Raw genomic sequence first — 25572 nt, forward strand, 5'->3', positions numbered from 1 at the left:
GCAGATACAGAACATGTTTTCAGGCTGATGATGCAACGTTTATCTGCTGTGAACTTAATTGACTCATTAACTGGAAAATTAAAGTCCACAGGATCAAGAGCTCACACAACCCACTCAGTCTCTCTGAGGTTTTTTTAAAAGACTAATTGTCACACAGCTGATGTTTCTGTTTCATGTGGGAGTAGGTGCAGTGACTTTGAAGCTGGGATGCAGACGCCTGTACTGCAGCGCTCCCTGGTGGAAAATTGAGGCTACTGCAAGGGATTAAAATAAACCACATGGTGCGATTTTAACACAGCACATTCTTATTATTTTGGGTTATTTATTATTAACACAGGATGATAATTGTGAGAAATTTACTGCAGGTTAATGAGCAAATCATGGAAATTAAAACAAAACATTCTCCCTTTAAAGGTCCAGTGTGGAAGATTTATGTGAAAGGGAACTATGGTCAGAAATTTAATGTAGAATAATCCTCATGATGTTTTCACTAGTTCATTTCATCTAAATTGTATGAATTGTAGTTTTCTTCACCCCAGAAAGGGCCCTTTATATTTAAATACTTTATATTTACATACTTTATATTTACATGGAGGGGACCCTCTCTATGGAGGCCGCCATGTTTTTTACATTAGTCCCGACTGGACAAACTAAACACCTTTTGAGTTTTTATGACAACTGAAGCTGCCACAGGTTATTTTTCATGTTTGGAAGTGGAGGGTGAGGTGAGGTGTGTTCAGTTGCAACATGACACTTCAACACGAGATATCACTAAATTCCACACTGTACCTTTAAATTGCACATGCATGACACATCGTTATGAATGTGTGGTGACAACATGACAGTCCCCCCTGTGGCCATGAAGAATGGTCTTCAGTTTTTGCTTCAAGAGCCTCGACCTTCAGCCCATCCACCACTTGTGAGATGCTTTGTGTTGCGGACTGCAGGGCTGCCTGCTCCATCCATCAGTGACTGACCCTCTGCACTGACCCCACTAATGCTCTCCAGACTGAACGGCAGAGAAATCTTAAACTGCACAGCTTCTGAAATCTTGTGAAAAGTCCTCCCAGGAGAGCTGAGGCTGTTACAGCAGCAGATTAATACTCGTGGATTTTGGAATGACATGTTCAACAAGCACGACACTCTCAGTTGAAAAGGTCAATTTTTTTGTGATAACAAAGCTTGGGTGTGGAACGTCGACTGTAACGTTCCCCCTCCTGCCTTTTCTCATTTTGTGTGCATCACGTCTCAGTTGTAACTCGTAGATGCAGAACATTAACGTCAAATTTCAGATAATTTATTTCATTTAGAGGAAGTGGAATTTTTTTTGGGGAAAATCCCCAGCCTGATTAAAATGTCATGAATTCAGACATTCAGACCCATGGCATTTCTTTTGTTATGCTGCACCACCACCTAGAGGAGATCTGGCATAATGGCAGAAAACTGAATTTCTGTTCGTGCATGAATGAGGTGATAACAACATTATCAAAGTTTAAAAAAGCAAAACAATGGTTGACTGATTGACCTAAATTAGTTAATTATTGTTCCTTGTTAAGCATTGTTTCATGAAATGGGATTTTAGTTTCTGATATTGTCATATAGATCCTCTTTCTTAAATTATCACTAAAGAAACACATTTATACATCAGTACATTTTAGTAGAAATCTAACCAAACTAACGTCAGTACACGCCAAACTGATAGAGGCACATCTTTCTAATGGATCCTGTTGTAAACATCCAGTCTCTTACTGCTCAATTGACCAATCAATGTAATTGTTTAATTGTTTATTTATGTTACAACGCGGTTTAATGTCCAGAAACACTGGATGTTGTGTCATGTTTAATCTAATCTTAACACATTTAAAGCAAAAATGACCCAACATAGCGCTCCAATGCTTTAGTGATTACCCATGAACCCCCTCAGTGCGACCGTGCCCCAACCTCTTTCTGTTTTTGCTGTCTCTTCCTCAGTGCGGCACACAGCCAGGTGTGAGATGCTGTTCATCATAAATCTAAGAGCTGAATGATGGTTGTTTAGAATAATCCCATCAGACTGCTTTCACATTGAGATTCACTCCATCCTCATTTCATTAGAAAAGGGTGAGATGAGACAAACACTCATCCCTCCTCTTCTTCCTCGCTTGGAGTTCATCTGATTAAACTTTGACCTGAAACACGGTGACGCTCCAGTGTTCAAACAATTTGAGAGAGAGGGAGGGACTGACCTCGGCTCCGGGAAATATTGATTGCCGTCATTTCTTGTTTGCACGAGTGTCTGTCAGGAAGCTCCAGGGACAGAGGATTTTCATGTGTAGGCACAGAATGCAACACAATAATAACAGAGGAGGTTCAGTGTTCGCTCCTTCGCACATTTTAATGATGTCTCGACTCTACAATTAACAACAGCAGCTGGAACTCGGTGTCTGTTTTATGTAGATATGAGCATTGCTTTTAAATGGAGAGAACAAATACAAAAGAGGGAATACAAAGGACGGAAGACGCTAGGATGGTGCAGACCTCTGCCAGGGCCTGTCAGTCCAACTAAAGTCAACCAAGATGCACCAAACACATGGAGACATGTCTCCTAAACAAGCCTGATTATTTTTATCAAGATCCTTGAATCCGTTTCTGGGAAATTGATGAAAATGAGGTGATGGGGTCGACTTTTCTCTGGTTTGGCAAATATTTTGTCTCAACATTGAAAATGTCTTGATTTGCATGAAGATCTAACTTCAATGTACCATAACTGTGTTTAGGTCAGAGAAATGTTTTCAATTACATTTGTCAAAAGAAGTATTAGAAGGAAATGATGAATGTTTGTTGAGGGAGTTTTTGAGCACATTTATTTACCGTGGTGTTTAAAGAAACGTTCATCATCATTTGTCAAGATAAGAAATCAAGATTTCAAGTATTTGTCAACTGATTATTTTACTATTTTAACTTTCTGTTGTCTTGTCGTTTCTGTTTTTGACCGATTATTGTTAACATCCTTGTTTTGTTGCATATTTTTGTGGAAGGTGTTTTTATAAATTCACTACATTTGATTGATTATTAGTGTTTGAATATTTAGTGTAAACACATGGCAGCAAGATTATGTTTATCAATCAATTTAAAGAGGCATTAAGGTTTTTTATTTCTGGACTGAACTGACCCCTTTTATGAACGAGCAAAACAATATTCAACTGGAGACAGAATGATGCGGCTCGGTTATCTAAATGAAATTCATGGAACTGCCGTTATTAGAGGATATTTATCACCAGTGTCGCTGCGGAGTGAACGATGAGCATCCAACCGTAATCACTTCAAAGCTAATTACATCACATCAGTGAAGAAGCATTTATTAATTTGTGTCTGATGCAGAATATAAATCAATCACAGCTGAGGGTTGATACTCATCCAGTGTGTTCCAGTTCCTTTACTGTATGCTGTAACTGTTTTGCTTTACGGCGAGAGAACAAACATCTCCGTATTTTCGGACTCATCACAACGCTCCCCTGTCGTCCGCCACCATCCGGCATCTCGCTCTGATATTGCAAATGGTGTCCAGCGTTGTTATAAATATAAAAACAATGTAAAAGCTTAAATTATCATGTCTTTCAATATCTTTTCTCGAATTAATTATACCTGCTACACAACAATACAGAATAACTAAACCCAAGGCCGAACACTCCCCTTCAATAATTTTACCTTGTTTGTTAACCTTCATTTACTCTTTGCTTTGAAATCAACATGAGAACAGATCAATAACTTCCCTAAGTCTCATTTAATATCTCGTCAGGTCAGCGACTTTTCTATTCTCAGTGGAGTTCTGAGGTTTGGTCCAGTTCCAAGCGCTGCACCATCATAATCAACGTTAATGATAAGTGGTTGAAGAGATAAATTCTTAATGAATGACTCCCCCACGGTTTCCTGCTTGTTAAATGGGGTAATGATGACTTTGACCATTTCAATCTACAGCGAAGCGAGGAACAATCCCACGAGAACACTGTGATTAGGGCACAATTAGAGAAATGTGCATTAAAAAGTTCGGCAATGAAGAAAACAGTGGTGCGGCGAAATCATTTGATCACATGAATGAAGCTGTAGAAGGTGTTTTTTTTTTTTTTTTGGTAATCAAACAGATTTCATACAGATTTCAGAAATTAATGTGGTGAGCACAATATTATTATTACTCATAATGATAATAACAGACATATGAAAATGAGATTCATTTTAATTTCAGGATTTAAAACACACACACACAGCACATGTGTGTGTGATGTTCAGGTGGCTGAATCTGTTCACACTTTTAATTGTACACTTACTCCAGTGGTTTCATAATAGAGCACATTGCTCCTAGTGGACACAAGGAGAACAGCTTGTTTTTTGCACCACAGGCCAAAAATGGCTCCATCTGGTGAGAACTAGTAAAAGTGGACTCCGGAATTAAAATCTCATAACAGAATGCATGATTGATGAAGGAATGGCAGAAAGATCAATATCATTAAATTTTTAATGTGTTTCGATGGGGACGTATTAATCCTTAAGGTCCTGAGTTTATTATAGATGTTTCGTGGGAGCTGAGGTTGGAAGTCTCTTTGACTGTGGGGAAGAAACTGAAGAATGTGTCGGAGAAAGAGAAAAACCCGAGAATCGAACCTGTAACTGTGTGACAATAAGGTCACAGGTTAACCACTTAAGACGCAGTGACATGCAGACAGAAACAAACACTTTAACTTTCTCTCTGGGCTGCCATCAACCTCTGAAGCGAGGGGTAAACACGGCCGAGGAAAACCATAAATGCCCCATGGAGACTGACGCCAGGAAACTGAATAGTAATATCTTTCTTGTAAATAACCTGTGTGTGCACCCTTGTCACTCTGACTCAGATCAGTACCTTGAGGGACGTCTCGCTGCGCGTCTGCATCTCGGCCCCGGTGTAGACATAATAGAGGGCACATCAGACCAGGGGACTGCCAGCCACTCAGTGGAGTGGAACTAAAGGAGGAGGAGGCAGAGATGTGGTGAAGGAGACGGGTTATTTTGAAGTTTGGGCACAGTGAGATACTGACTTACATTCAGCCGCCATGACAGCCTGTTGACAAGCTGCAGCTGCGGGCAGAGATTCTCCAGCAGCTCCCGGGGAAGCTGCAGGGTGAGCATGGATGGAATCAACAACACCATGAATTTCATCACCTCCTTGCCTGCAGCCTGTCTGATGCTTCAGACTCTGCATTTAAGACTGAGGTAGCAATTTTCTTTCTTTACTCTTTTTCTTTCTTTACTCAATCTTATCAGATCTGTAAAGATGCATCTCAGGAGCAACACGCCTCACTGAAAAAATCCTCACTGACAAAAATAACTGTCATGAGTGCATTGATCAACAAATGTCGCTTTGAGTCATTGTTGATGAGTCACAGATCGCTAGTTGCCTGTTTATTTAAATTGTAAACATAGCGCTTCCTTGGGCCATTAACAACACACGTGCCAAGTGTGAAGCCGATGAGACGAGTGGTTCTCTGGACATGTGAGTCACATACAGGCAGACAGATATCTGGAGTTAGAAGACAGATAACGTTTGGGTTGAAATCAGATCGCTTTAGTTGCTGCATTCAATAAATTTTCACCTTGTGTCGACCTCAGAGGGAACAAGAGAAACAGAGTTGTGGAAGCGATCATACTGTGCGTGGCCTACAACCCCTATCTCTCCTCTTAATAGCAATAGTTTCTCTTTTATATCCATAGTGTTGTAGAAAACTATGCTCCAAAAACATTTGGCATTGAGTTTGACACAACATTTGTCTCTTTTTTTCACTTACATTTCCATTTCCAGCATATCCAGCATGAACACTGAAAAGAAATACAGAAAGACATTAACAATACATCCATCACTCATGGAGTCCTGTCGTTCCATTTTCCAAGTCACCCTTTTAAAATATTGAACTCGAATGGCCCTCAGCAGAGCGCATACCTCTGCCAAGGCCAAACAGTCCTGCACATGTCTGTCTCTTGTAATGGAAAACTACAGGAAAAGTTCTCAGATAAAACCTCCACATACTTACGATAGATGTGTCAAAGTTTTATATCATGATCCGTACAGTATTTTTCCAGATATTGGGTTAGGGTGAGATAACCCTTTACGCTAAACTAGAATGCTTGGGTCTCCTTGTGGGATCAATTTGGAGGGGGGGTCGTCCACTAACCAGATGGTCATTGGTTCCATCCCTTGCTCCTGCAGTCCACCAGCAACTGAACCCCTAATTTCCCCTGACAGCTGTGAAGTTAGTGTGTGAATGATGTGCGAGAAAGTCATATATGCATTTTATGAGTGAATGCACGGACCATTTATCACATGTCAGATCTGGGTTTTTCTGGATCCACACCAAATTGCACGCGCTCAGAGTCAGCGGTCCTCTAAACATGTTTGTTCTCATCTAGGACCTCGAATTATTCCCAAGGAAATCTGTGAAAATGTAAAAAAAAAAACACCAGATCTTGCAACGATAACGAGAGAGAGAGTCCTGGTCTACAAAAAATGTGATAAATTCTTCCCTGACCTGTTCCACATCCTTTCAACAAGTTTTGTGCTAACCCTCCGAGGGGGTTTTCTGTAATCTTGCTCACAAACAAATAAACCAAAGAAAGAAATGGACAAAAACTTGCTGGAGGTAATAAATGATGGGGGGTGACAGTATAACCTCCTTTGGCCGTGGTAGGACACCAATAAACCTAAAAAAGGTGCAAACACTGTTCGTCTAAAAATAACAACGTCCAAACAGCAGGACAGGAAGTTTAAACATCTCAAGCCATGCTGGTGTCTTAATATTCACATAAAGATGAATTATTGGCTGCAAGTGCAGGCTACAATGGCTTCTCGCAAAAAAACTCTCTTCACAACACAGTTTGAGACTAAGTGTTTGAATTATACATGACGGACTGTGGGACAACACAAACTCCAGAGCGACAAAAGATGCAAATAAGAGAAAGGTGAGAGGTATTTATGACAAATAAGACACAGGTTACAAACATAGTAACACTAAGGACGGCATCATTTAGGTTTTCTCCTTTTCACTTATAGCAGGGGCCAAGTTCTTCCGAGGCTCTAGTACAGATTGTGTCACAGTGGCACAACTACTTTTCAGAGAAACTCAATTTGTTGACCTTATACAAATTACTACAGTTTGTTTTTTGCCTGTTATACTTGAGAGTTTAAACAATATACAAAAACATATATTTCTATGGATCTAACTGATGCATTATGCCAGCAAACATCCTGCATCTTCTTCTGGGCTCATACTCTCTTTATCTTCTTCGTATAAACTGCCGGGGGCATCGGTCACTGTAATTTTCTGCTTAGCAAGCACACTGTACTTGAATAAGTAAAACCAGTGGCCCATAGTTAATTCATCTTCTATGTAAATGATGTTATTCTGCCCGACTGCAGCACAACACTTTCAGCAGTTCAGCCGACTTGATTTGCTCTTGTCTCTGTCCCGGACTTGACTCGTATTTCAGTTGACGTCTCTTTATCCATCTTAGTTTTTTTTGCATGTATTAATCAACTCGAACAGAGTCAGGCTGCTCAAAGACAAACTCTCCCCTCACCTCCTGTGGATTAGCCTCTTTCCTCTGTGTCAATCAATGATAAAGTTGTCTCTTGCTGTTTGCATCACAATTCGAGCATTCATTACTTACAAACCACATCGTAGCTGCTGTACGGTTTTCATCTTACCTTTCACATTACTTTGTTTTATATGACACAACACAAGAGAAAGGAAATCTACTGCAGAGCCTTATTTCTTTTCCTTGGTTTGCATTGTCTGTTCTGTTTCATAAAAAGAAATATTAAGAGGACACATGTTCACAAATGCCGGGAGAAGAAAACGTTTTAAATGTGGTTATATACATGTATGTAACCTTTTAAGACTGTACATGCAGAGCACACACAGTCTGAGCTCTCAGAAACGTATGTCATTACAACACTGGAAGGTTTTTTCTTTCTTATTCGAAGCCTTTTTTATTAAGAAAGCTAGAGATGGAACAATGGAACAACTGATCTATGTCCTGTTCTCACTAAGCCTCAAAGAAAATTTAACCTTTTATCCTGAGGGTAGCGCTACGGACAATCTCACTGAGTTAGCAAGAGGAAGTAGATTTATCCTCTGAGGAGTAAGAATATTATAATATGATATAATATATATGTAATATATTCCACAGCACATATTAGAAACTCTCTGATGAAACAAGATTTCTTATAATTAAACCCATGTGGAGAAAGATTTCAAAACGTCTGATTTTTTTTGGGTTTGGATAGAATCTGTAAGCGCGGGTCAGAGGGTACAACAACATTTATTTTCATATCCAGGCTGCTCGGTGTGACATGAGCGATGGCCTCGGTCTGCTCCATCATCCCTGGCACAAAAACTGAGCTACTGCGCACCTGTTCAGCATGTGAGGAAATGTGTGAGACAGAATGAGGGAAGGGGAGCTGCTAAAATGGCTGATTATGATTAATAATCCTGCAAATATTTGTGTGTCAATACCAGACGAGGCCCAGATACAGTGGAACTATAATTAGTATGTATCTCCACATATTAGCCATCGCATGGTAATTATAGTGTTTGACCCCAAAACAGTGGCTACAGCAAACCACTGTTGCAGGTGGTCAGGGATGCAATGTGACATCATTGAACACAAACATAAATGCTATTGTGTTGTCAAACCATACACAACAACAACATGAGCGGAAATACACAACCGTGCAATCCTGTTCCAAAGCAGCAAGGCATTTAGCAGCTATTAGCCAGTGAGTGAGCAGAAATGTAGGCTTGCCTCTATTCTTCTTATCATATTTTCTATGTGACATGAGCTGGACAGAGATCAGGATAAGGACACATATTCATGGGTTTGAAAAATGCAGGATATACAAGATGCATTCGATGCCTGGTGGAGTCTTCGTTTAACATTTCAGGCCATAATCCCAGAGATGGAGGCTATGCACCACCGACTCTACAGTTAAGCACATCCACCAAATGTCTCAGTGAATGCCTCGGAGAACTGAAGCTAAATCACTTTGATGGCCTGATCCTGCTGCAGTTTGGTGCATAGGTTATAGAGAAGACAAGAGGACCTGCAAAGACGAGATAAATCATTTTTGTTTGAGCCTTATCTCCGTTATACACAGGGCGCACTCATTTAGAAGTGTCATCCTGGTTTACAGATACATCTGCAGCTCAGCAGGTGCTTCCTATCCCCGTTCTTTTTTCGCATGCAAAACAGAACATTGGTTTTCTGCTTCAACATGGCTGGGATTTCAAACATGAATACACTTCAGCATGTGTTAGAACAATGTCCAAGAAATAGTTTGTTTCGAAAGCAAATGTCAAAAGATTACCGCCATCTACAAAAAATAAATCAGCTCCACATCATCTATAGTTTCCTCCACCTACAACATTACGTTTTCGCCGCTGTCCATTGGTTTATTCGTTGGTTTTTCAGTTCTCAAAAACTAATGAACAGATTTTTTCAAAACTTGGTGGAAGGATGGGACATGGGCCAAGAAATTTTGGGCTGGATATTGAAAACCTTTTTTCCACAAGATTTAATTATCATGTGTTGATTTTTTACCAGTTTCACAGAAAGGAATTCCTGGATCTTGATGAAAAATATCCGGCACGTTTAACGGGCCAATAACTCAGAGTGTCTGCAATTTACAGCAGATCCAAATAGAAATACTGATCAAAAGCAGATTCAAACATTTATCATTGTAATGAAATGTTAGATCTAACTGTTCGACCTGAATATTCTCAGTGAGTTCAGTTAAAATAGCCTGAATCAGCATTAAGCTCTACTTGGAGTTTTTGCGCGGGTGTAATAAATGTTTGTGTGCTGTGAGTAACTTTGCTTGTGTTCAATATACTCTGTGGAATTTTGCTTTGATCAGTATTAAATGCTTTGATTACAATTATTCAGTGCAATTGTTTATTTTCTCACCAGGGAGTTAAATGTAAATTCCCACCTCAATTATTACCGAGTTGATTATAGTTTTAGATGACTGACATGTTTGTTTTCAGATACTCGTGGACTGTCTGTTTTGCAGCCATATTGTTTTTGTTTCTTGTTCATTTAGATTCTAGAGGACTAACTTCCATTCTCTTATTACTTTAGAACAATTATAGACATTAATTATGTTGGAACTAGAAGTGCGTAAAAAGTTACTTTACTATTATTTAATTGCTCCAAGTGTTGTCTCTTTAATTAAACTGCGTTATCTTTATTTCCTGGTTCTATAACTCAGCTGAGCAGTGAATCGTTAGCATAGCTGAATTCTTCCTCATTCAATATCTATCATGTATTTTGTTGAAATTGGCCTCACATCTGTAATTTTAGCATTTAATTTGTAGGATGACAAATTTAAGATTCAAGCGTAAAAAATTCAACTGTAAAAATTATAATGCATTCTTGCTTCACTTCACAGTTTGCAGGAGTTGCAGAGGGGATATTCTTGGCGCCCTTCAGAGTAATTAAACTGTAGTGCCAGATATCTTGGAGTTATCTTTTTTGGTATTGACCTCGGTATTGATACTGTCAAAACAGGCCTGTTCCCTCCAGCTCCAAACCGCTGCCAAAATCAAAGTACTTCTCTCTTTCATTGAAGGAACTGGACCATTCAAGTCAATGGTCACTCTTGTGCCTCCTCTTATTGTTGCTACATCATCACATCTCCACAGTCCTGGCTTCCCTCCACTGCCTTTCTGTTAAGTGTAGAAATAATTCTGAGAGTAGTGCTTTTAAAGAACATTCAGTTTCGCCTCTGACCCGGACAAACTACTGTTAATGAGTTCAGGCCACAGCTCCGTCTGCTCTCCACAGATTTTGATTCCTGGCTGAGTAAAAGTGCAACGTTAACCCATATTTTCAGGATTCAGTTTTATTGACCTGCTTCACTGCAGAGCCACTTGTGATATCTGTCAATTAAAAGGCAAAGTACGAGGAGTTTTGAGGAATACTTATGCCTCTGGAAGGTATCTCTCTTTCTCTCTGTATCTATCTATTTATCTATCTATCTATTTATCTGTATGTATCTCTCTCTATCTATCTATCTACTATCTATCTGTTGCAATCTATCTACTATCTATCTATCTATCTATCTATCTTTCAGGTGTCTCATTAAATTTTCTCCTCTTGTCATCTTTGATTTTAACAGACTTAATGGAAATAATGATGTAAAATACTCTGCAGCAGTTTTCACTCTTCTTCTTCAGGGGATTTTGAAAGCACAGTTAAACTGTGCACTTTTCGGTTCAAGGAGACTTTGGTATCACGCTGCTGAGGATGTCCTATTTTCAGAGGAAGCGCACTAATTAGTCTGCAGATTTGAGGAATGTCTTTGTGCCGATATGATTGGATGGATTTCCTTCGGGTTACAGCTCAGGTCAATACCTCATAGTGAATGGAATAAACAATATTTATTGATTGAAGCCTCCTTACACAAGACTTCCATGCAAAACTGACACTGGCTTTGTTTTCTCCTGATGGTGCAATGTCAGAATTACACATTTGACTTTTCAGAATATTTGTAATGTTTATGGTTTATGCATAGAATGTTGATTTATATCCAGTTGTTTAAACTGTAATTATATAAATGCTACAGTTTTGTTTGACCTTCATCCTGCTGAAGACTGTTTGGAGAAAAAAATGTGTGTGCTCTTTAATTTGACATCAATTTTTTTTCATGTGACGTATGAGGAATCCAGTTTGTTTTCAAATTAAAACTTTGCAACGATGTACGTTTGCACTGAGGACATCTGAGTCTTATTTTGAAACATTATGTGGAAAATCCCTTCTTACTTCCTTACCTGCTACTTCCTCCTGTTGCTCCACCCACAGAACCTGTATAGGAAGCCAGCTCACCATTTCCTGAAAAAAAATGGCCGGCCGCATGGTGGAGGCCTCACCCTGAAGTTTGGACCATCACCAATGTGAGTTTGCTTTATTTGTTGCTCCCAATCTGTTTGTATTTTTTTTTAAATAGTTTTGCTCTTTTTTACTTTAGTTGTCATTTTGGAAACATTTGAGTTTTTCTCCGTCTTTGTTTGTTCTTTTCATGGAGGATGGATTAATGTTGTTTCCTTGATCTAAAACACAGATGATAACAGCACTTCTTCTCATATTTTTACACATATTTACTTCAACTTGAGGAAAGTTGTGCGTTCGGAGTTTTCGTACAATATGGATGAACTTCAACAAGTTAGCTTATGGATGCTAAAAGATGTTGCACCTTCCCCTAGCAACAACCAAGACACACAACAGACAGCAAACAGCCGATCAGAGGCCCAGGTCATTTGACATCTGTTTTTATTAACAATTTCAAAAGAGCAAAATGGGGAAAATGGAAGTTATTCACTGTTAGAATATGTTATTGTATTTAGTCTACAATGCAAACTAAAGGTAAACTTATATTTGTGTTGTCTACCTACAGAGTTCAGAGGATACAGGGAACTGTTTTTCATTATAAGAAGTTCCAGTGTACATCAGAGGCTAATATCTGGCTGTCCCACTTTGAATTACACAAACTGAGTGGCTCTGTCACATACTTAGAGGGGTGGGCCAGTGTTTCAAGTGTCTCATGTTAAATGCTTCTACTGGTGCCATTTGATTTTATGTCACTTTACACTATATATCATAGAAAACCGACCCTTTTCAGGGATTGACAAATTATTTAACTTGCAGCTTTCCTGCAACGAACAATTCCTATAACTTATTACTTCAAAACTTTACAAAGGCAGTGCTGGAACAAAGTGCTGCACAGCCTCTGATGGATTATTAGGACGATACTGAACTGCAGAAATTCACTACAGTATATTGGTAACAGAGTGGTGAGAAAAAGCCGAGTAACAAAGTAAGACGGAGCGGTTGGTTCAGTGTTCAGCAAGATAACGACTCAAAACATTAGAAGAAAATAACTAGACGGTGGCTTCAAATGATGGAGGAGCAGAGCAGTCTCTCGGCACATGGAACTGGTTGAGTGCAGCAAATTGATGAGAACTGTTTGGACAAACTTCCATCCATCCATTAGCTGTAGCACTCATCATTAAAGGGTGGTTGAGGGAGCCTGCTGCCAATCCCAGCTGACATTGATTGAAAGACACTGTACACCCTGCACAGGGATCGCTCGATGGTCCCATAACTGCACATAAAGATGATGGATCTCTTCCTCCCACGATCTAGAAATTAAAACAAAAATATGCAGGATACTTACACAGCAGTAAGATCCAGCACCGCCGCAGTATCGAAGTCCTGCCGATGCATGGCCTCGACCAATCACGAGTCAGTCTGAGATGTCAATCCTGTTTCTTCCTGTTTTTTTAATTTATCATTATATAACTTCTTAAAACTGGATTTAACTGAAATAGTATAAGAACTAACTGACAGAAACCATCTTGGAGAAAAATGGATTTGCTCTGCAATTTATATATTTTCATGAAGGTTTATGACTGCAGCCAGCCACTAGGGGGCAATTGAGACTTTTGGGCTTCACTTCTTCTTCATCTGTGCTCTGTCCGCCTATTTTTCTTCTTCTACCTTGTTCGGTTTCACAAGTTCTCTCTCATGTTTGGAAGGGGAGGGTGACGTGAGGGGTATTCAGCTGCAACATGCAACTTCACCACTAGATGTCAGTGAATTCTACACACTGAAGCTTTAAATTAACATTTACCACCTACCTATACATCTTTAAGACCGAGTATGTAATATTGTAATATGTGCAAGACTTTAATAGGAGTAATATTTTATTAAGATGCAGATATTCTGAATCATGATTCTACAGAAGCACATTGCATTCACTTGAGAAATAAATTTGCTTGGTTTTTTTGAATTAACAAAATAGTCTAGGCTCTCACTTCCATGAAATCAAACATGTCCCGATAAATTGAATCTGTTTTTATTTGGGAGATACTCGTGTGTTGCCTCTGACACTGTACTTGTAACCACACAGCACTGGTAGAGGGTTGTAAGAGCTTCACACAGAATATTGAGGTACGATTTATTTAGTTTTCTTTGATTTATAGAACATTATCTAGTTAATTCAGGAAAACTGACCTTTTTTTTCTCTTTATATAAAAACCCTTCTCAGTTTTTCTGAATTAATGAAATCATCTGCTCCAGTTTTCTGGATAAAGGCGATTAATTAAGTCGTTAATTCAAAAAAAAAGAGGAGCAGATTTTTTTTCTTACTTAATATCTCACTTATTTTCTTATTGTGTGAAATTAATCTTTGTAGATTTGTGAAACTTTAAACTGTAAAACAAATAATTTATTCATTTTTAATCTCAGTTGGCCCAGGGTTCGTAATAAGTGTTTTGCTCTATGTGTCTCTAAGCCACCGTTGGCTACTTAGTACGCGCAGTAATCCGAATTAGAGCCCCTGGTGACCATCTGCTGTCTCCTGCTGCAGCTCAGCGCACTACTTTGTTCCCGCATTCACCTCAGCCCGCCCCCTATATAACCCACCGGGCGGAGTAATCCGGGCTGGTATCTATTGAGTGCGTTTGTGTGTGTGTGTATGTGTGAGATAGTGCGTGCTTCGGCTGCTGCTTGTCACTCATTGTGCCGCGGACACGGGAAGCGACAAGGACCAAAACTGAGTCCGGTGGCAGTTGTTGTCCCTGGAAAAGGCTGATATCTGTTCCCCCCCCTCAGCTCCGGAGAGAGACACCGCGTGTTTAAAGTGCGTCTGTTCTGCGAGGAGAATATCTGTGACATTACAATGCTGCAAACAAGGGACATCCTCTGGGGACTGCTGTTCATTGGCTGCGCAGGTGAGACGCTGTGTTATTCTCTTATTATCCATATGCGGTTGCGCGCAGATGGATTCAAGCGGCTGCGGTTTGGAGAGGGGAGGCCGAGCGGTGTGGATCCTGGAGCAGCATCCTCCTGGTCCCACCGGCGGCATCCCTGTCACCGACTCCGGACACACGTTTGGAGCCGTGCGCGGTTAAATGGCAAAGTTTCTCCCGGGAGTGAGAGTTGTAACTGTTTTTACGCACATTCTATCCACACGGACGCGTTTTAAAAAAAATCCAGTTCCAGGCTGTTTTAGTTTAATTCCAGGAGTCGTGCGTTTTTTTTTTAACATCTCCGCGCAATGGAGAGGAGCGTGCCACTCTCCCTCTGCTTCTCTCGCACCATCCTCTCCCACTTGAGCTTTTATTGTAGGTTTGAGTCGTTGTGGGTGAAAATAAACCCACATGCGCGTTGTTTCCATGCGAGTTACGCGTTTGGGTTCGTAAAGGTTAGTGGAGGTGGATGCTGGTGGTGATGCGGAGCGCAGGGGCGCTTTGTGGTCCCCTCACACCAGCATATAATGCTCATATACTCCAAATGTGCACGAGTATGCGTCAGTCTTAGTTTCTAAAATCATATCGGGTGAAGTAAACATCAAATATTGTGTTTTTTAAAGTCCAGCCTGGCTCCATGACTGCTGCTGGGTCAGCTGTGACGCACCGTGGATGGAGCGGCGCAGCGTTGGCCGCTCCTCTCGGGGAGGGGGGGCTGCTTTGTTTCAGGGCACTGAAACAGCTTTAGGGACATTTTACCAAGATAAAAATATTTCTGTTTCATAAGCACGCGCTTAAAGTGTTTTGCATCGGGAGGATTACGACGCAGCCACGGTTTGGATTCTGTAATATCTTCGGATTTGGCTGGAAAACATCGCTCTGCGCAAAAAAGTGTCAACGTGAGGTTTTAGTTTGTCACTATGGGATCAAATCCTTTTCTAGTGTCGCTTATGCTTCTGTTGTTTTTCTCCAACTTTATATTTCGCCGCGGTTTAGGCGCAAAAATAATGTGGACCACACTGATTCAATTGTAGTTTTCAATTCGGTTGGTCAAGATGAAATTCGTCATCCATTGAGAGACACTGAATAGTCATTCAAAATATACAATAGGATCCAATCCCAGAGCTCCCATGGTTATATGGGGCGGAAGGGGACCCGTTCTCCCCCCTGTACCCCCCCCATCCCCCCACCTAATGCGCCTCCCATATCCTCCTCCCCCCTGCATCTGCCCCCTCTTTCTATAGACTGCAACTGTGTACTCCAAGGGGCGTTTATGGACCCCCAGGGTTCCTTAGAGAGAGGACGAGTGGTTTGATTTGATAATAAATTAGTGGAGTAGAAGGATCATTGTTTTAACCTCAGGTGTTGAGTTCACCCCTCATGTTCCTCAGGTCCGTTGTTTCTGCAGTTTCTACATTCAGCTCCTGTTTGTCTTCGGTTTAACTTTTGTCTCCTCCCATTGAGGTTTACTTCAGCCAACATGTCTGTCCCTTAACCAGTCCTCCTTCCTTTAGAGGGTCAACTTTTTATTGACCCAAAGGGAAATTTGGAGGCTGATATTGTGTCATTAAAAAAATTGATATATCCGTCGATATTCATGTTTGACCAGAACTTTATGTGTTTAGCATTTTTAATTATCGTGACCAACATGTTGTAGTCGCCTCCGCCAAGGGTTCAGTTTGTTTATTTGTTGGTTGTTTGTCAGCACTATTGCGCAAAATCTGCCGAACGGATTTCCACAAAGACAAATGGGCCCATCCACAACTTTCTTGAACGTTGTGAGATGAGAAGTTTTTCAGAAAGTGGATTTCTGCGCTCTACTTGCTGCCGTTCTAGTTTGTTTGTCTGAGCATTAGCCTCGGCACAGCTACATCCGAGTGCCCTTCTTATCATTGTTATGCTGTCGAAATATCAGTGACCTCTTGTGGACAAACTGTCTCATATCTGTTAATATTTAATGGGTTGTGTAGCCACGATGTGTCAATTCACAGATTTGTGACTTGCCAATATTTGCAACCTCTCCTAACCACACAACAGAACTGTATGAACATTGTTCCACATGTAATGACTCACAGTCTTATTTATTTATTCTTCACACCCAATCACTTTTAGTGGTATAGAGGACGGAGTGGGACCAAGATGACTCTGTATGTTTTCTTTTTTGTTCTGTGTGATTCACGATCCTGCCAAAAATTCTGACGCCCCTGCAATTCCCTGCCTCGAAAAGTGAGGGGAAGTGAATTGAACTAAGATAATCAGACAGTCTTAGCTCTGCCCTGTTGCTACAGAGAAAGTGATCCAAAGAAATTGATCACATTTGTATGATAGGCCCCGGGTATATTAAAAGGGTAATGACAGCATCACACACTTTGAGCGCTGAGAAATGTAATTACATTCATTGATTTCCAGTTCCTGTTCCAGATCAGTGATAATTACATTTTTGAGGCCAGTAACAAACATGTGGAGCCAGGCCACCTTCCAAGAAACGACTAAATCATGGCCAGATTGAATATGATTTTCAGAAGTGGACACTGGCAGCAGCCTTATGTGTCTTAGTCAGCCTGCAGCCAGATGGATGGAGTCTAGTGTGTATCACCAGTTCTGACCTTGGGTTACTGGAGTGATTTTGCACATCCATGGTCATTAATCCGCAGCCTGAAAGACTGTTGATTTAGGGTTCTGGCCCTGAGTTGATCTGCTGTTGCTGTAGGCATTAGGAGGTAGTTTCAGCTTTTTCTGTTTCATGTCCTGTACCATCAGCTTTAGTTAAAAAAAAGCAGTGCAGAGTCATCGGCCAAAAAAGCACAACCTGGCACAACTTTATGCACCGCTGTCATCTGGCAATGCGCTGTTTTGGCCAATCAACTCCAAGCAAGTAGAAGAGCCTGACAAATAATGTAACCTGCGTTCTTTGTTCTCTAAAATAAAATATTTAATGTTGGTTAACATGGGTCCTGATTCCGACATGTCTGTTAAAGGCTCATATTTGTCTATTTATTGATAAATCAGGAGGGTTTTAGATCAATTATAATAAGGGAGACTTTGTAAAACACTTCATTGTATTTATTCTCCTGTTCACACATTCATTCTGACTCACGGATTTCTACTGAAACTAGACGTCCTATTATCTTGGTGAAACAAGGAGGCCTCACCGATGCAGCCCCCCCCCTCAGAATACCCAGTTTGCACCTGCCTTGCCGTTTCTGCATTTTTTAAATTCATAAAACTCACGCTCGAGTTCAAAAGCAAAATCATATCCATCTGCTTTTGAATCTTCAGACATGCTGAGCTCTGCAAATGCAAACACTGTGTAGTTCATTTAATGATCCCCCGGATCTGAAACAATGTTTTGTGAGTCGAGCAAAGAGCAGAGCTCCTCAAAAGGAAGAAATAGTTCAAGTTAAGATTTCGAGGGAGAAAAAAAATACACAATTCCTAAATGGCTCACATATGGTACTTTAACTGCTGTGGTGAGTTCAAAGCCACTATGAAAATAATACAGGCTATTTTTGACCTAGGGGAACTGGAAAAAGCAGCCAAACAAGGGAAAATTATAAGGCGTTTTTTTAGTCTGTGCTCTGAATAAAACTGGATTCTGAATCTTTAGAACTTTGCTCTGCAGCTGTAACGTGATCTGTTGCATTTGAAGTGAAATGTCCACGTTTTCTACAAATTTCCTGCAGCTTATGTTGATCAAATTCTCATCAGCACAGGAGCTGCTCAGATTACAGCTGTACCCCATTGGCTTGAGCTCACATTTAGCTATATGGTGCAAACGACTCCTACTTCACACTTAAGAGCTTGAGAACGCAATAGAAAATGACTTTTCATTGAATTGCAACTTGTGAGGTCTATGCTCAGGTTTACTGAAGCATCTTTCATTACTGTGCCTCTTTTTTCCCCCCCATTAGCCTATTTATGATTCTTATTCTTCTCACTAGCATTTATGTGACATGTATTCTATGAAACTAGGAGTTTCTCAACAAGTATAAGATTGTATATACTTCTATAATCAATCCCAAATGACTCTGCAGCATCTGGATACAAATGAAACTGATGAAATGAGCCATTTCATACGAGTGTATTTCCCAAATGATTAAATAGGATTACCCCTGAATGTAAGAGCACGGTGTACTTTAAAACTTTAAGTCGCTCAAACAAAAGAGAAACAACCCTGACTTAAATTCTTAACTGTTTCCAAGAGAGCAACAATAAAACAGCTCTGAGATGACTCCCTGCATTAGTTAAACGGCCCTGAATCCCCAAATTCTGGTACAACGTGCATAAAATATGTAATACCAAAACCTGCTACTGCTTCACTAAAACCCAAAATAAATGTTAGGCACTGTATAAATGTTTTAGGTTGATTGTTAAAATCCTTCTGCCAAGGCAAACACCCTATCCCAAAGAGTTAAAGTAAAAAAACAACAACCCTGGATCCACCAACTTTCATCGAATTGGCTGCAAGAGTTTTTATGTTTGTCCTTGGCCCTGCACAAATATCAGTTTTAGTAGTTTTTGCCTAATCTTGCTTTAGTGATCAGACAAACATCTGTGATTATAACAGAGCAGACTTAATATTCCGGTCATAATTACAGTGACAGTTTGCTGATGTGTGTATAAAACTCATTTGAAATGTAAAAGACATTGAAACATCCGCTAGAGAACAGGACGTGGGTTGTGATACAATATCTATAAATCCATGTTTTCTCCCAGTGCTGCTTCACACTGAATCTAAAAGAACTGATGGTTCCAAACATCTAAGTTCAGAGCGACTCTGCTGGCTGGTAAATTAGTTCTCTGCCGACTGTTGGATCAGGACTGGGCCGTCTTTGCATAATAATCAGCGAATGAATAGGGACCATGAGTTATTTGCATTGTGTGAGCTCTGGTGGTGTCCTATAGAGAACTGAATGAAGGGGACAAGAAAAAAAAAGAAGCCTGAAATGGGCTTGTTACACAGGATGGGGGCTTTAACCTTCAGCCTCTAAGTTTTATTCTGTATCTTTAGAACATTACTCTGCAAAAAGTTAACACAATATATATTCTATGTAGCTCATATAGTTTGTAAACTAACCTACTTTTTAATGGCTTGCAGCATGCGTGTGTTTTATCACGAGAGACAATTAAAGTGGGAAGTGGAAGTGGTTTCATTTTTGGTGTAAAGTTTCATGTAAGAGCTGCAGAAGTTTTTCCACAAACTTCCTTCCAAGTGCATAAAAATAGCTGTAATTAACATCTCTTGGAGTTTGAACATGCTCTCTGAGTAAATCATTATTTTCATATAAATAGATGAACTGTTTGGCCTAATTTTAACTTTATATGGTTCTGTTTAAAAAAAAAACCCCAAAAAAACCCCAAAAACATTTGCCTCTGGGGCAACTGCCAATGTTGTGGGGATCGGTAGATATAGATAGATAGAAGGATATCCCGTCCAAGACTGTTTTCCATTCGCAGTATTTACGGTGCACACAAAACACAAACAGCACCAAGCAACGTTTTGGATAATCTCACTAAACGGCTATCTGCATTTTGGTCAATGTGCTCCACCTCTGTGCACACGGACCGTTACCCTGCAGGAAACCGATGTGATTGGTCAAACTGGAAATCTGAAGACCTCCTACCCCAAGATCTTGTTAGTGAGTGTTCCCGCTCACGATCACAAACGAGCTAAAACGTTTCTGAGAGGGCCTCTAATTCAGAAACATTTGAAATGGTCTTTGAAGCAGCTGGCGCCTGAAGGCTAATGGTCACGTTGCTCACGGAGAAGGTGGAGGGTGATGGTGGATGGACAGGTGTTTGCCGATGGACTCTGTGAGTCTTATAGCTCGGTCTCCTCAGCTTCCAGCTCCCTGCTTTTCTTTTTAATCCTGAGCTCCGTTAAAGCGAGGCTGCCAAGTCTGGAGAGTTTTCCCAAGGTGACGACGGACTACATTACAGTGTAACAAAACCCCAGCGTGATGTCCCTGTCCTCCTTGAGCTGCCTGGAGAACTACATGCACTGATTGTATATGTTATATATACAGTTTGTACTGAAGCTTCAGTTTCCTTTATTGCCAGCAGGGGGTCCAGTGTTATTTATAGCCTGTCAACGTTTTAACTTCCACCAGAAGTGGAACTGGTGAACAGATGGTATTTCTGTCTGTGAAAGTCACACTTCTGAGTTGAAATGTGACGTTTGAATCCCTTTGCTCAACACCTCATTTAATTCTGCAAGAGGGGAACATCATGACCCAGCATTCAATGGGTCCCCTGGCTAAATTATTAAAGAACGCATTTCGGGTGTTATCCGTTCTGCTCTTGGTACCAGAGACATTAAGAAAATTGACATCCTGTTTATTATAGTTGCACAAAAGTTATCTCGCACAGTTTATCTCACCAGCCCACATTTCTGACGCAGGTTTTCCTCTATGATGCATATTCAGGGAGAGCTCTCTCAGGGTGTGTACAGTACACATGAAACCCAGGAGAACATTTCACTGTTGATGCTGGCACTGCTCTTTACTAAAGGTGCAAATCTAAAAAGTATTTAGCGTGTAATGGTGGAAACACAAGCAGCGATTCTGTCAAAAAATACATCACACAGTGGCGGAGCAGCAGGTTTGTTGTCCATCGTAGCAGCCTCACAAAGAGTTCAGTAAAATGTATGAACTCGGGGGTAATGATTAAAAGAAAAATTCATTTAGAAATTCTGAAATCGCTCCGAGCTGTAAAATTGCTTTCAAAGAAAAAGGCCTGAATCCAATCTTTGAGGTCACAGGATCTAAATTTGGAGTTATCTCTTATATAATGAAAAGTCACACACAGCGGATTCTTCACAAGTTTCACATCTTCAGAAACCTCCGGTTCAATCACATTTATGTTCTGGTTCAGTTCAGCACACTCTGGCCACTGTACCTTTGCAACTCTTCTCTCTGTGTCGCACATGTGTTGAGCTACAAACATCATACACCGTTGATGTGTGAGGAGCCAATTATTCCAGTGACCCCTGTACCTTTCCTGTAGCGCTACCAACAGATCAGAGGTCTCACTTTAAACAACCTTTTTGGCCCCTGACGAGGTATGTTCACAATTATAGCTTCGACTTACATCAAGTCCACGTGTGAACGATTCAGCCTTCGCACACGCCCAGTGTCTCATAAACAGAAGCACAGATCTTCCATGTGTTTCTTTACTTTGGATGTTTATGCTGATACTTTGGAAGCAGTGGTGATTCGCCTCATTGCAATTACGTCTCTCCAGGCGGTTTTGTTTCCATTGCTGTTTTTCCTACTCAGAAACTACTGAACAGATTTCCATGCAGTTTAGTGGAGGGCTGGGACTTGACCCAAGGAAGAACCCCTTAAAGTTTGGTCAAGATCATTCAACATGGCAAGAGAGGACGTTCTCGTTGAAAATTTCCTCGAGAAACAATAAATCAACCTTGTTTCTCTGTTGAGCTTCCAGTCATTTACCTATTCTGGACCGTGCTAAGTGAAAACACTGGGCCTGATATCATTTTGAATAAAAGCTTTTTCTTTCCTCTCAATTAGATCTTCTCAGTTTCCCTGCACTAGTGCTCAGTGTTCACAGGGCTGAGACGAGACAGATGTGACTCATGGTAATATTGTCCTTAGAGATGTGTTTATCATTCAGCATGAAGAATGGAGTTTAAATCACCCTGCAGTGAAGGGTTTTCAATTTAAAAATCAGATTACAACAGTCAGTCTATAACAGTGGTCTGTGCTCTACTCATTGGTTTCATTCAGTTTAGACTCTTGTGCTTCATTTTTATCCTTTACTGTGTCGAGGTGCATTACTCCGCTGGTCAACCGGAGATTCTGCTCCTCTCATCTTTTTAATCACTCACACTTTGAGCTGATCTTTATTAAAAAAAAACCTGCTGAATTTAAATTTATCTTCCGCATCAATGAAGTTGAAAAAATTCTGCGTTGTGTGATAATCTGTGGGAAGAACGTCTCTCCTGTCTGCAGCCTGTGTGTGTGTGTGTGTGTGTCTGTCGCTCACAAATACGTATTTATTAATTCATGATGACGGATCATAAATCCAGATCGTTGTGGTCACTTTAACCTTCCTGTCCGGGCATCTCGTGTTGTGTGTAGCAGATGAACTACGAGTGCACGTGTTTAAACACGTACCTCATAAACTGCAAACAAACACAAAGTACACGTCAGTACTGTTCACTACTACTAATAACTAATAACTTCTGATTATTGTTGAAGTGTGCAGGTCAGTGGGAATGAAGACACTCAGACAGGAGACACGGTAAAAGACGACCAGCTCTTTAAAGGTTCAGTGTGTAGAATGTAGTGACATCTAGTGGTGGAGTTTCATATTGCAGCTGAACACCCCTCACCTCACCCTCCCCTTCCAAACATGTTGTCAGTTGTCACAAAAACTCAAAAGGTCTTTAGTTTGTCCAGTTTGGGCTTCTGTAAAAAACAAAACATGGCTGCCTCTGTAAAGAGGACCTGCCCCTGGTATCGAGGGTAAAGAAAACAACAATTTGAAGAATTAAGATAGCTGGGATTATTTTATATTTAAATTATGCCATTAGATCCCTTTCCCCTGAATCGGACACACTGGACCTTTAATGTGCGTCTGTCCTGAAGCAGTTAGTTAAAATTATGTCGTGTCTGGACATCGCTTAAAAAATAAATGTAGCGTTGAATGTGAATTGGTTATTTTCTGTTTCTGCTTCTCAGCAACGAAGAATCCAGAGATTTCCTCACCTCTACTTTAAATGTGACTTTGTTCGGACTTCGCTTTGTGTGTTTCTTGTGCATCATTTACACTCGACTTGCTCCGTGATAAATGTTTCACCCCGGCTCTTTCACGATGTTTAAAGTTCTTTATTTACTGAGATGCAGAGTGCCAGGTCTGTAGTTTAGTTTGGCTGTGTCATGCTGTAATGCTGCAGCTCGGGCGTGGAAGACAGTCGAAGGCAGTTTGCTCCAGGATTTTAACAGACTTGCTGATATCTCACCAGCTGTATTTATCAGGGAGGCAATTTTTTTCCGTTCCTGAAATCCTGCTTTTCACACCACCTGGAAAGGAAGCTCATTTTCTTGTACGCCTGGTGTCTGCAGGGATAATTTCTGTTCATTTAAGATGCATGCGGTGATGTTTCTTCCAGACAATTCACTGTGATTGTGTCCCAGTGTGGTGTGTTTGAATTATTCTCCTCTTTGTTATTGAATGATGTTGGTTTTGTTCTTTCAGTTCCATCCTAGCATCTCATCATTGTGTTTAAATGTCCGTTTAACCTGAGGTTTCAGTATAAACTGCATCTTGCACAGACCAAACCTGTTTTCAGCATAATGATCAGGGATTCACATAAATCTATATATTTAGCAGTGGCAGCTGGTCATTACTTACCTGGGTGGGACCACAGTGCCTCCTCAGACATGGTCGTCTCCCCCACCTCAGTGTGTGGACACACACTCATACTGCCATGAACTGACAGAGCGGATTCAAACATTTGTTCCTCATACTTGAATAACATTTGTTAGAATTTATAGTTAAATAACCCAAACTACAGTTCTCTAATCCTTCTGGTTTACATACTGAAATCTATGTATGTGTATATATGACAAAAAGATAAACAGAAGAGAGGAGTCTGTTCCCGATCAACTTTGGCACATGAATTATGCCAAAACTGAGAGAATGCAAATATATTTCAAAAATAATGTCAGAATCATTTAATGTTTGCACAGTACATTCACACAAACAACAAATAAACTAAATCATCAATGAAAATAGAAAGTTATTAATACTGTAAAATGTGCAAAAAGGAGATAAAGTTGATGTGCTCGTTATTTGATCGGGTTATTTTTCTCTTGTTTGCTGGCCAATGTGTTTCCTTGGTGCTGGATCTTTTGATTGGGTTCACAGGTAAACAGTCATTAATTCCTTTGTTTTCGTTTTGCTTGCGTATGATGAATGTTGGACAAAGAGAAGTAATGAATTAGTAATTGCACTTCAAAACCCTGCAGACACGGAGCTGGACTACGTTGAATACACTCCATTCAAATTCAGCACACAAGCTGCTGAAATGACCCCAATAGATGTTTTGTGCAGCAAATAAAACTAGGCTATGTAAACACTGGGGTTGTGCAATACGAGCAAAATATCGTCTTCACGTAAATTTAGGAGTTGACTGAGAGTTTCCTCCCCAACAGACTCTGGTTTTAAACGCTTCTGCTGCTCTGGCGTATAATTAACCATTTTACAAGTTATCTAAAGCAGTTTAACACGGAGCACACCTCCTTTATCACCTGACCTGATTCAGACGCTGCAGCTTAGAAACCAACTAGAGGATTAAATACAGCCTCAGTGATAAACTGTGTTTATTAGATTATGAGCATTAGTCTTTTTCCTAGAATCAGAAATCTATGGTCCCTCTTGATGTGACGATGGCATTGTGTGTGTGTGTGTGTGGTCACGTGTTTTACTGTCTCTTAATCCCAGAGAGTGAGTCAGCGTCATGATGTAATGCTTAGAAATGGTGGTTAGCTCATCCCAGGAACTCTCCGGTTGGCTGGCTTCCGCAGGTGCCATGACGCCTCGGCCTGAATGTGAAGAACAGGAAAAGACAAAACAAGCGCTTCCCTCTGGAGACAGGAACAGAGCGAGATGTGCAGCATGAGCAGGATTTTGTGGACTTGTTTACTTTCTTAATTGGCTCAATTGTAAGTGAGCACATACTTAAGGCTGAGTGTCTTCTGTGGTAATTTCAGAGAACACCAGCAATCGT

At 40.5% G+C, this 25572-nt stretch overlaps 1 protein-coding gene across 9 annotated transcripts in view; it reads left to right on the top strand.

Moving 5' to 3' along the window:
- Positions 1 to 14494: 14494 nt before the first annotated feature.
- The window catches only part of ncam1a (neural cell adhesion molecule 1a), a 217837-nt gene continuing 206759 nt past the window's right edge, over positions 14495 to 25572 (top strand). For 2 of the 9 annotated variants that reach the window (XM_020097380.2, XM_069539665.1), the window contains exon 1: positions 14495 to 14798. In XM_020097380.2, coding sequence (XP_019952939.2) covers positions 14747 to 14798 — 52 coding nt within the window. In that variant the 5' untranslated portion in view covers positions 14495 to 14746. The remainder of the gene's footprint in view (positions 14799 to 25572) is intronic. The other 7 variants (XM_069539667.1, XM_069539666.1, XM_069539668.1 and 4 more) reach the window with 6 other exon arrangements.

Source organism: Paralichthys olivaceus, chromosome 15 (assembly GCF_024713975.1).
Source record: "Paralichthys olivaceus isolate ysfri-2021 chromosome 15, ASM2471397v2, whole genome shotgun sequence".
Lineage (NCBI taxonomy): Eukaryota > Metazoa > Chordata > Actinopteri > Pleuronectiformes > Paralichthyidae > Paralichthys > Paralichthys olivaceus.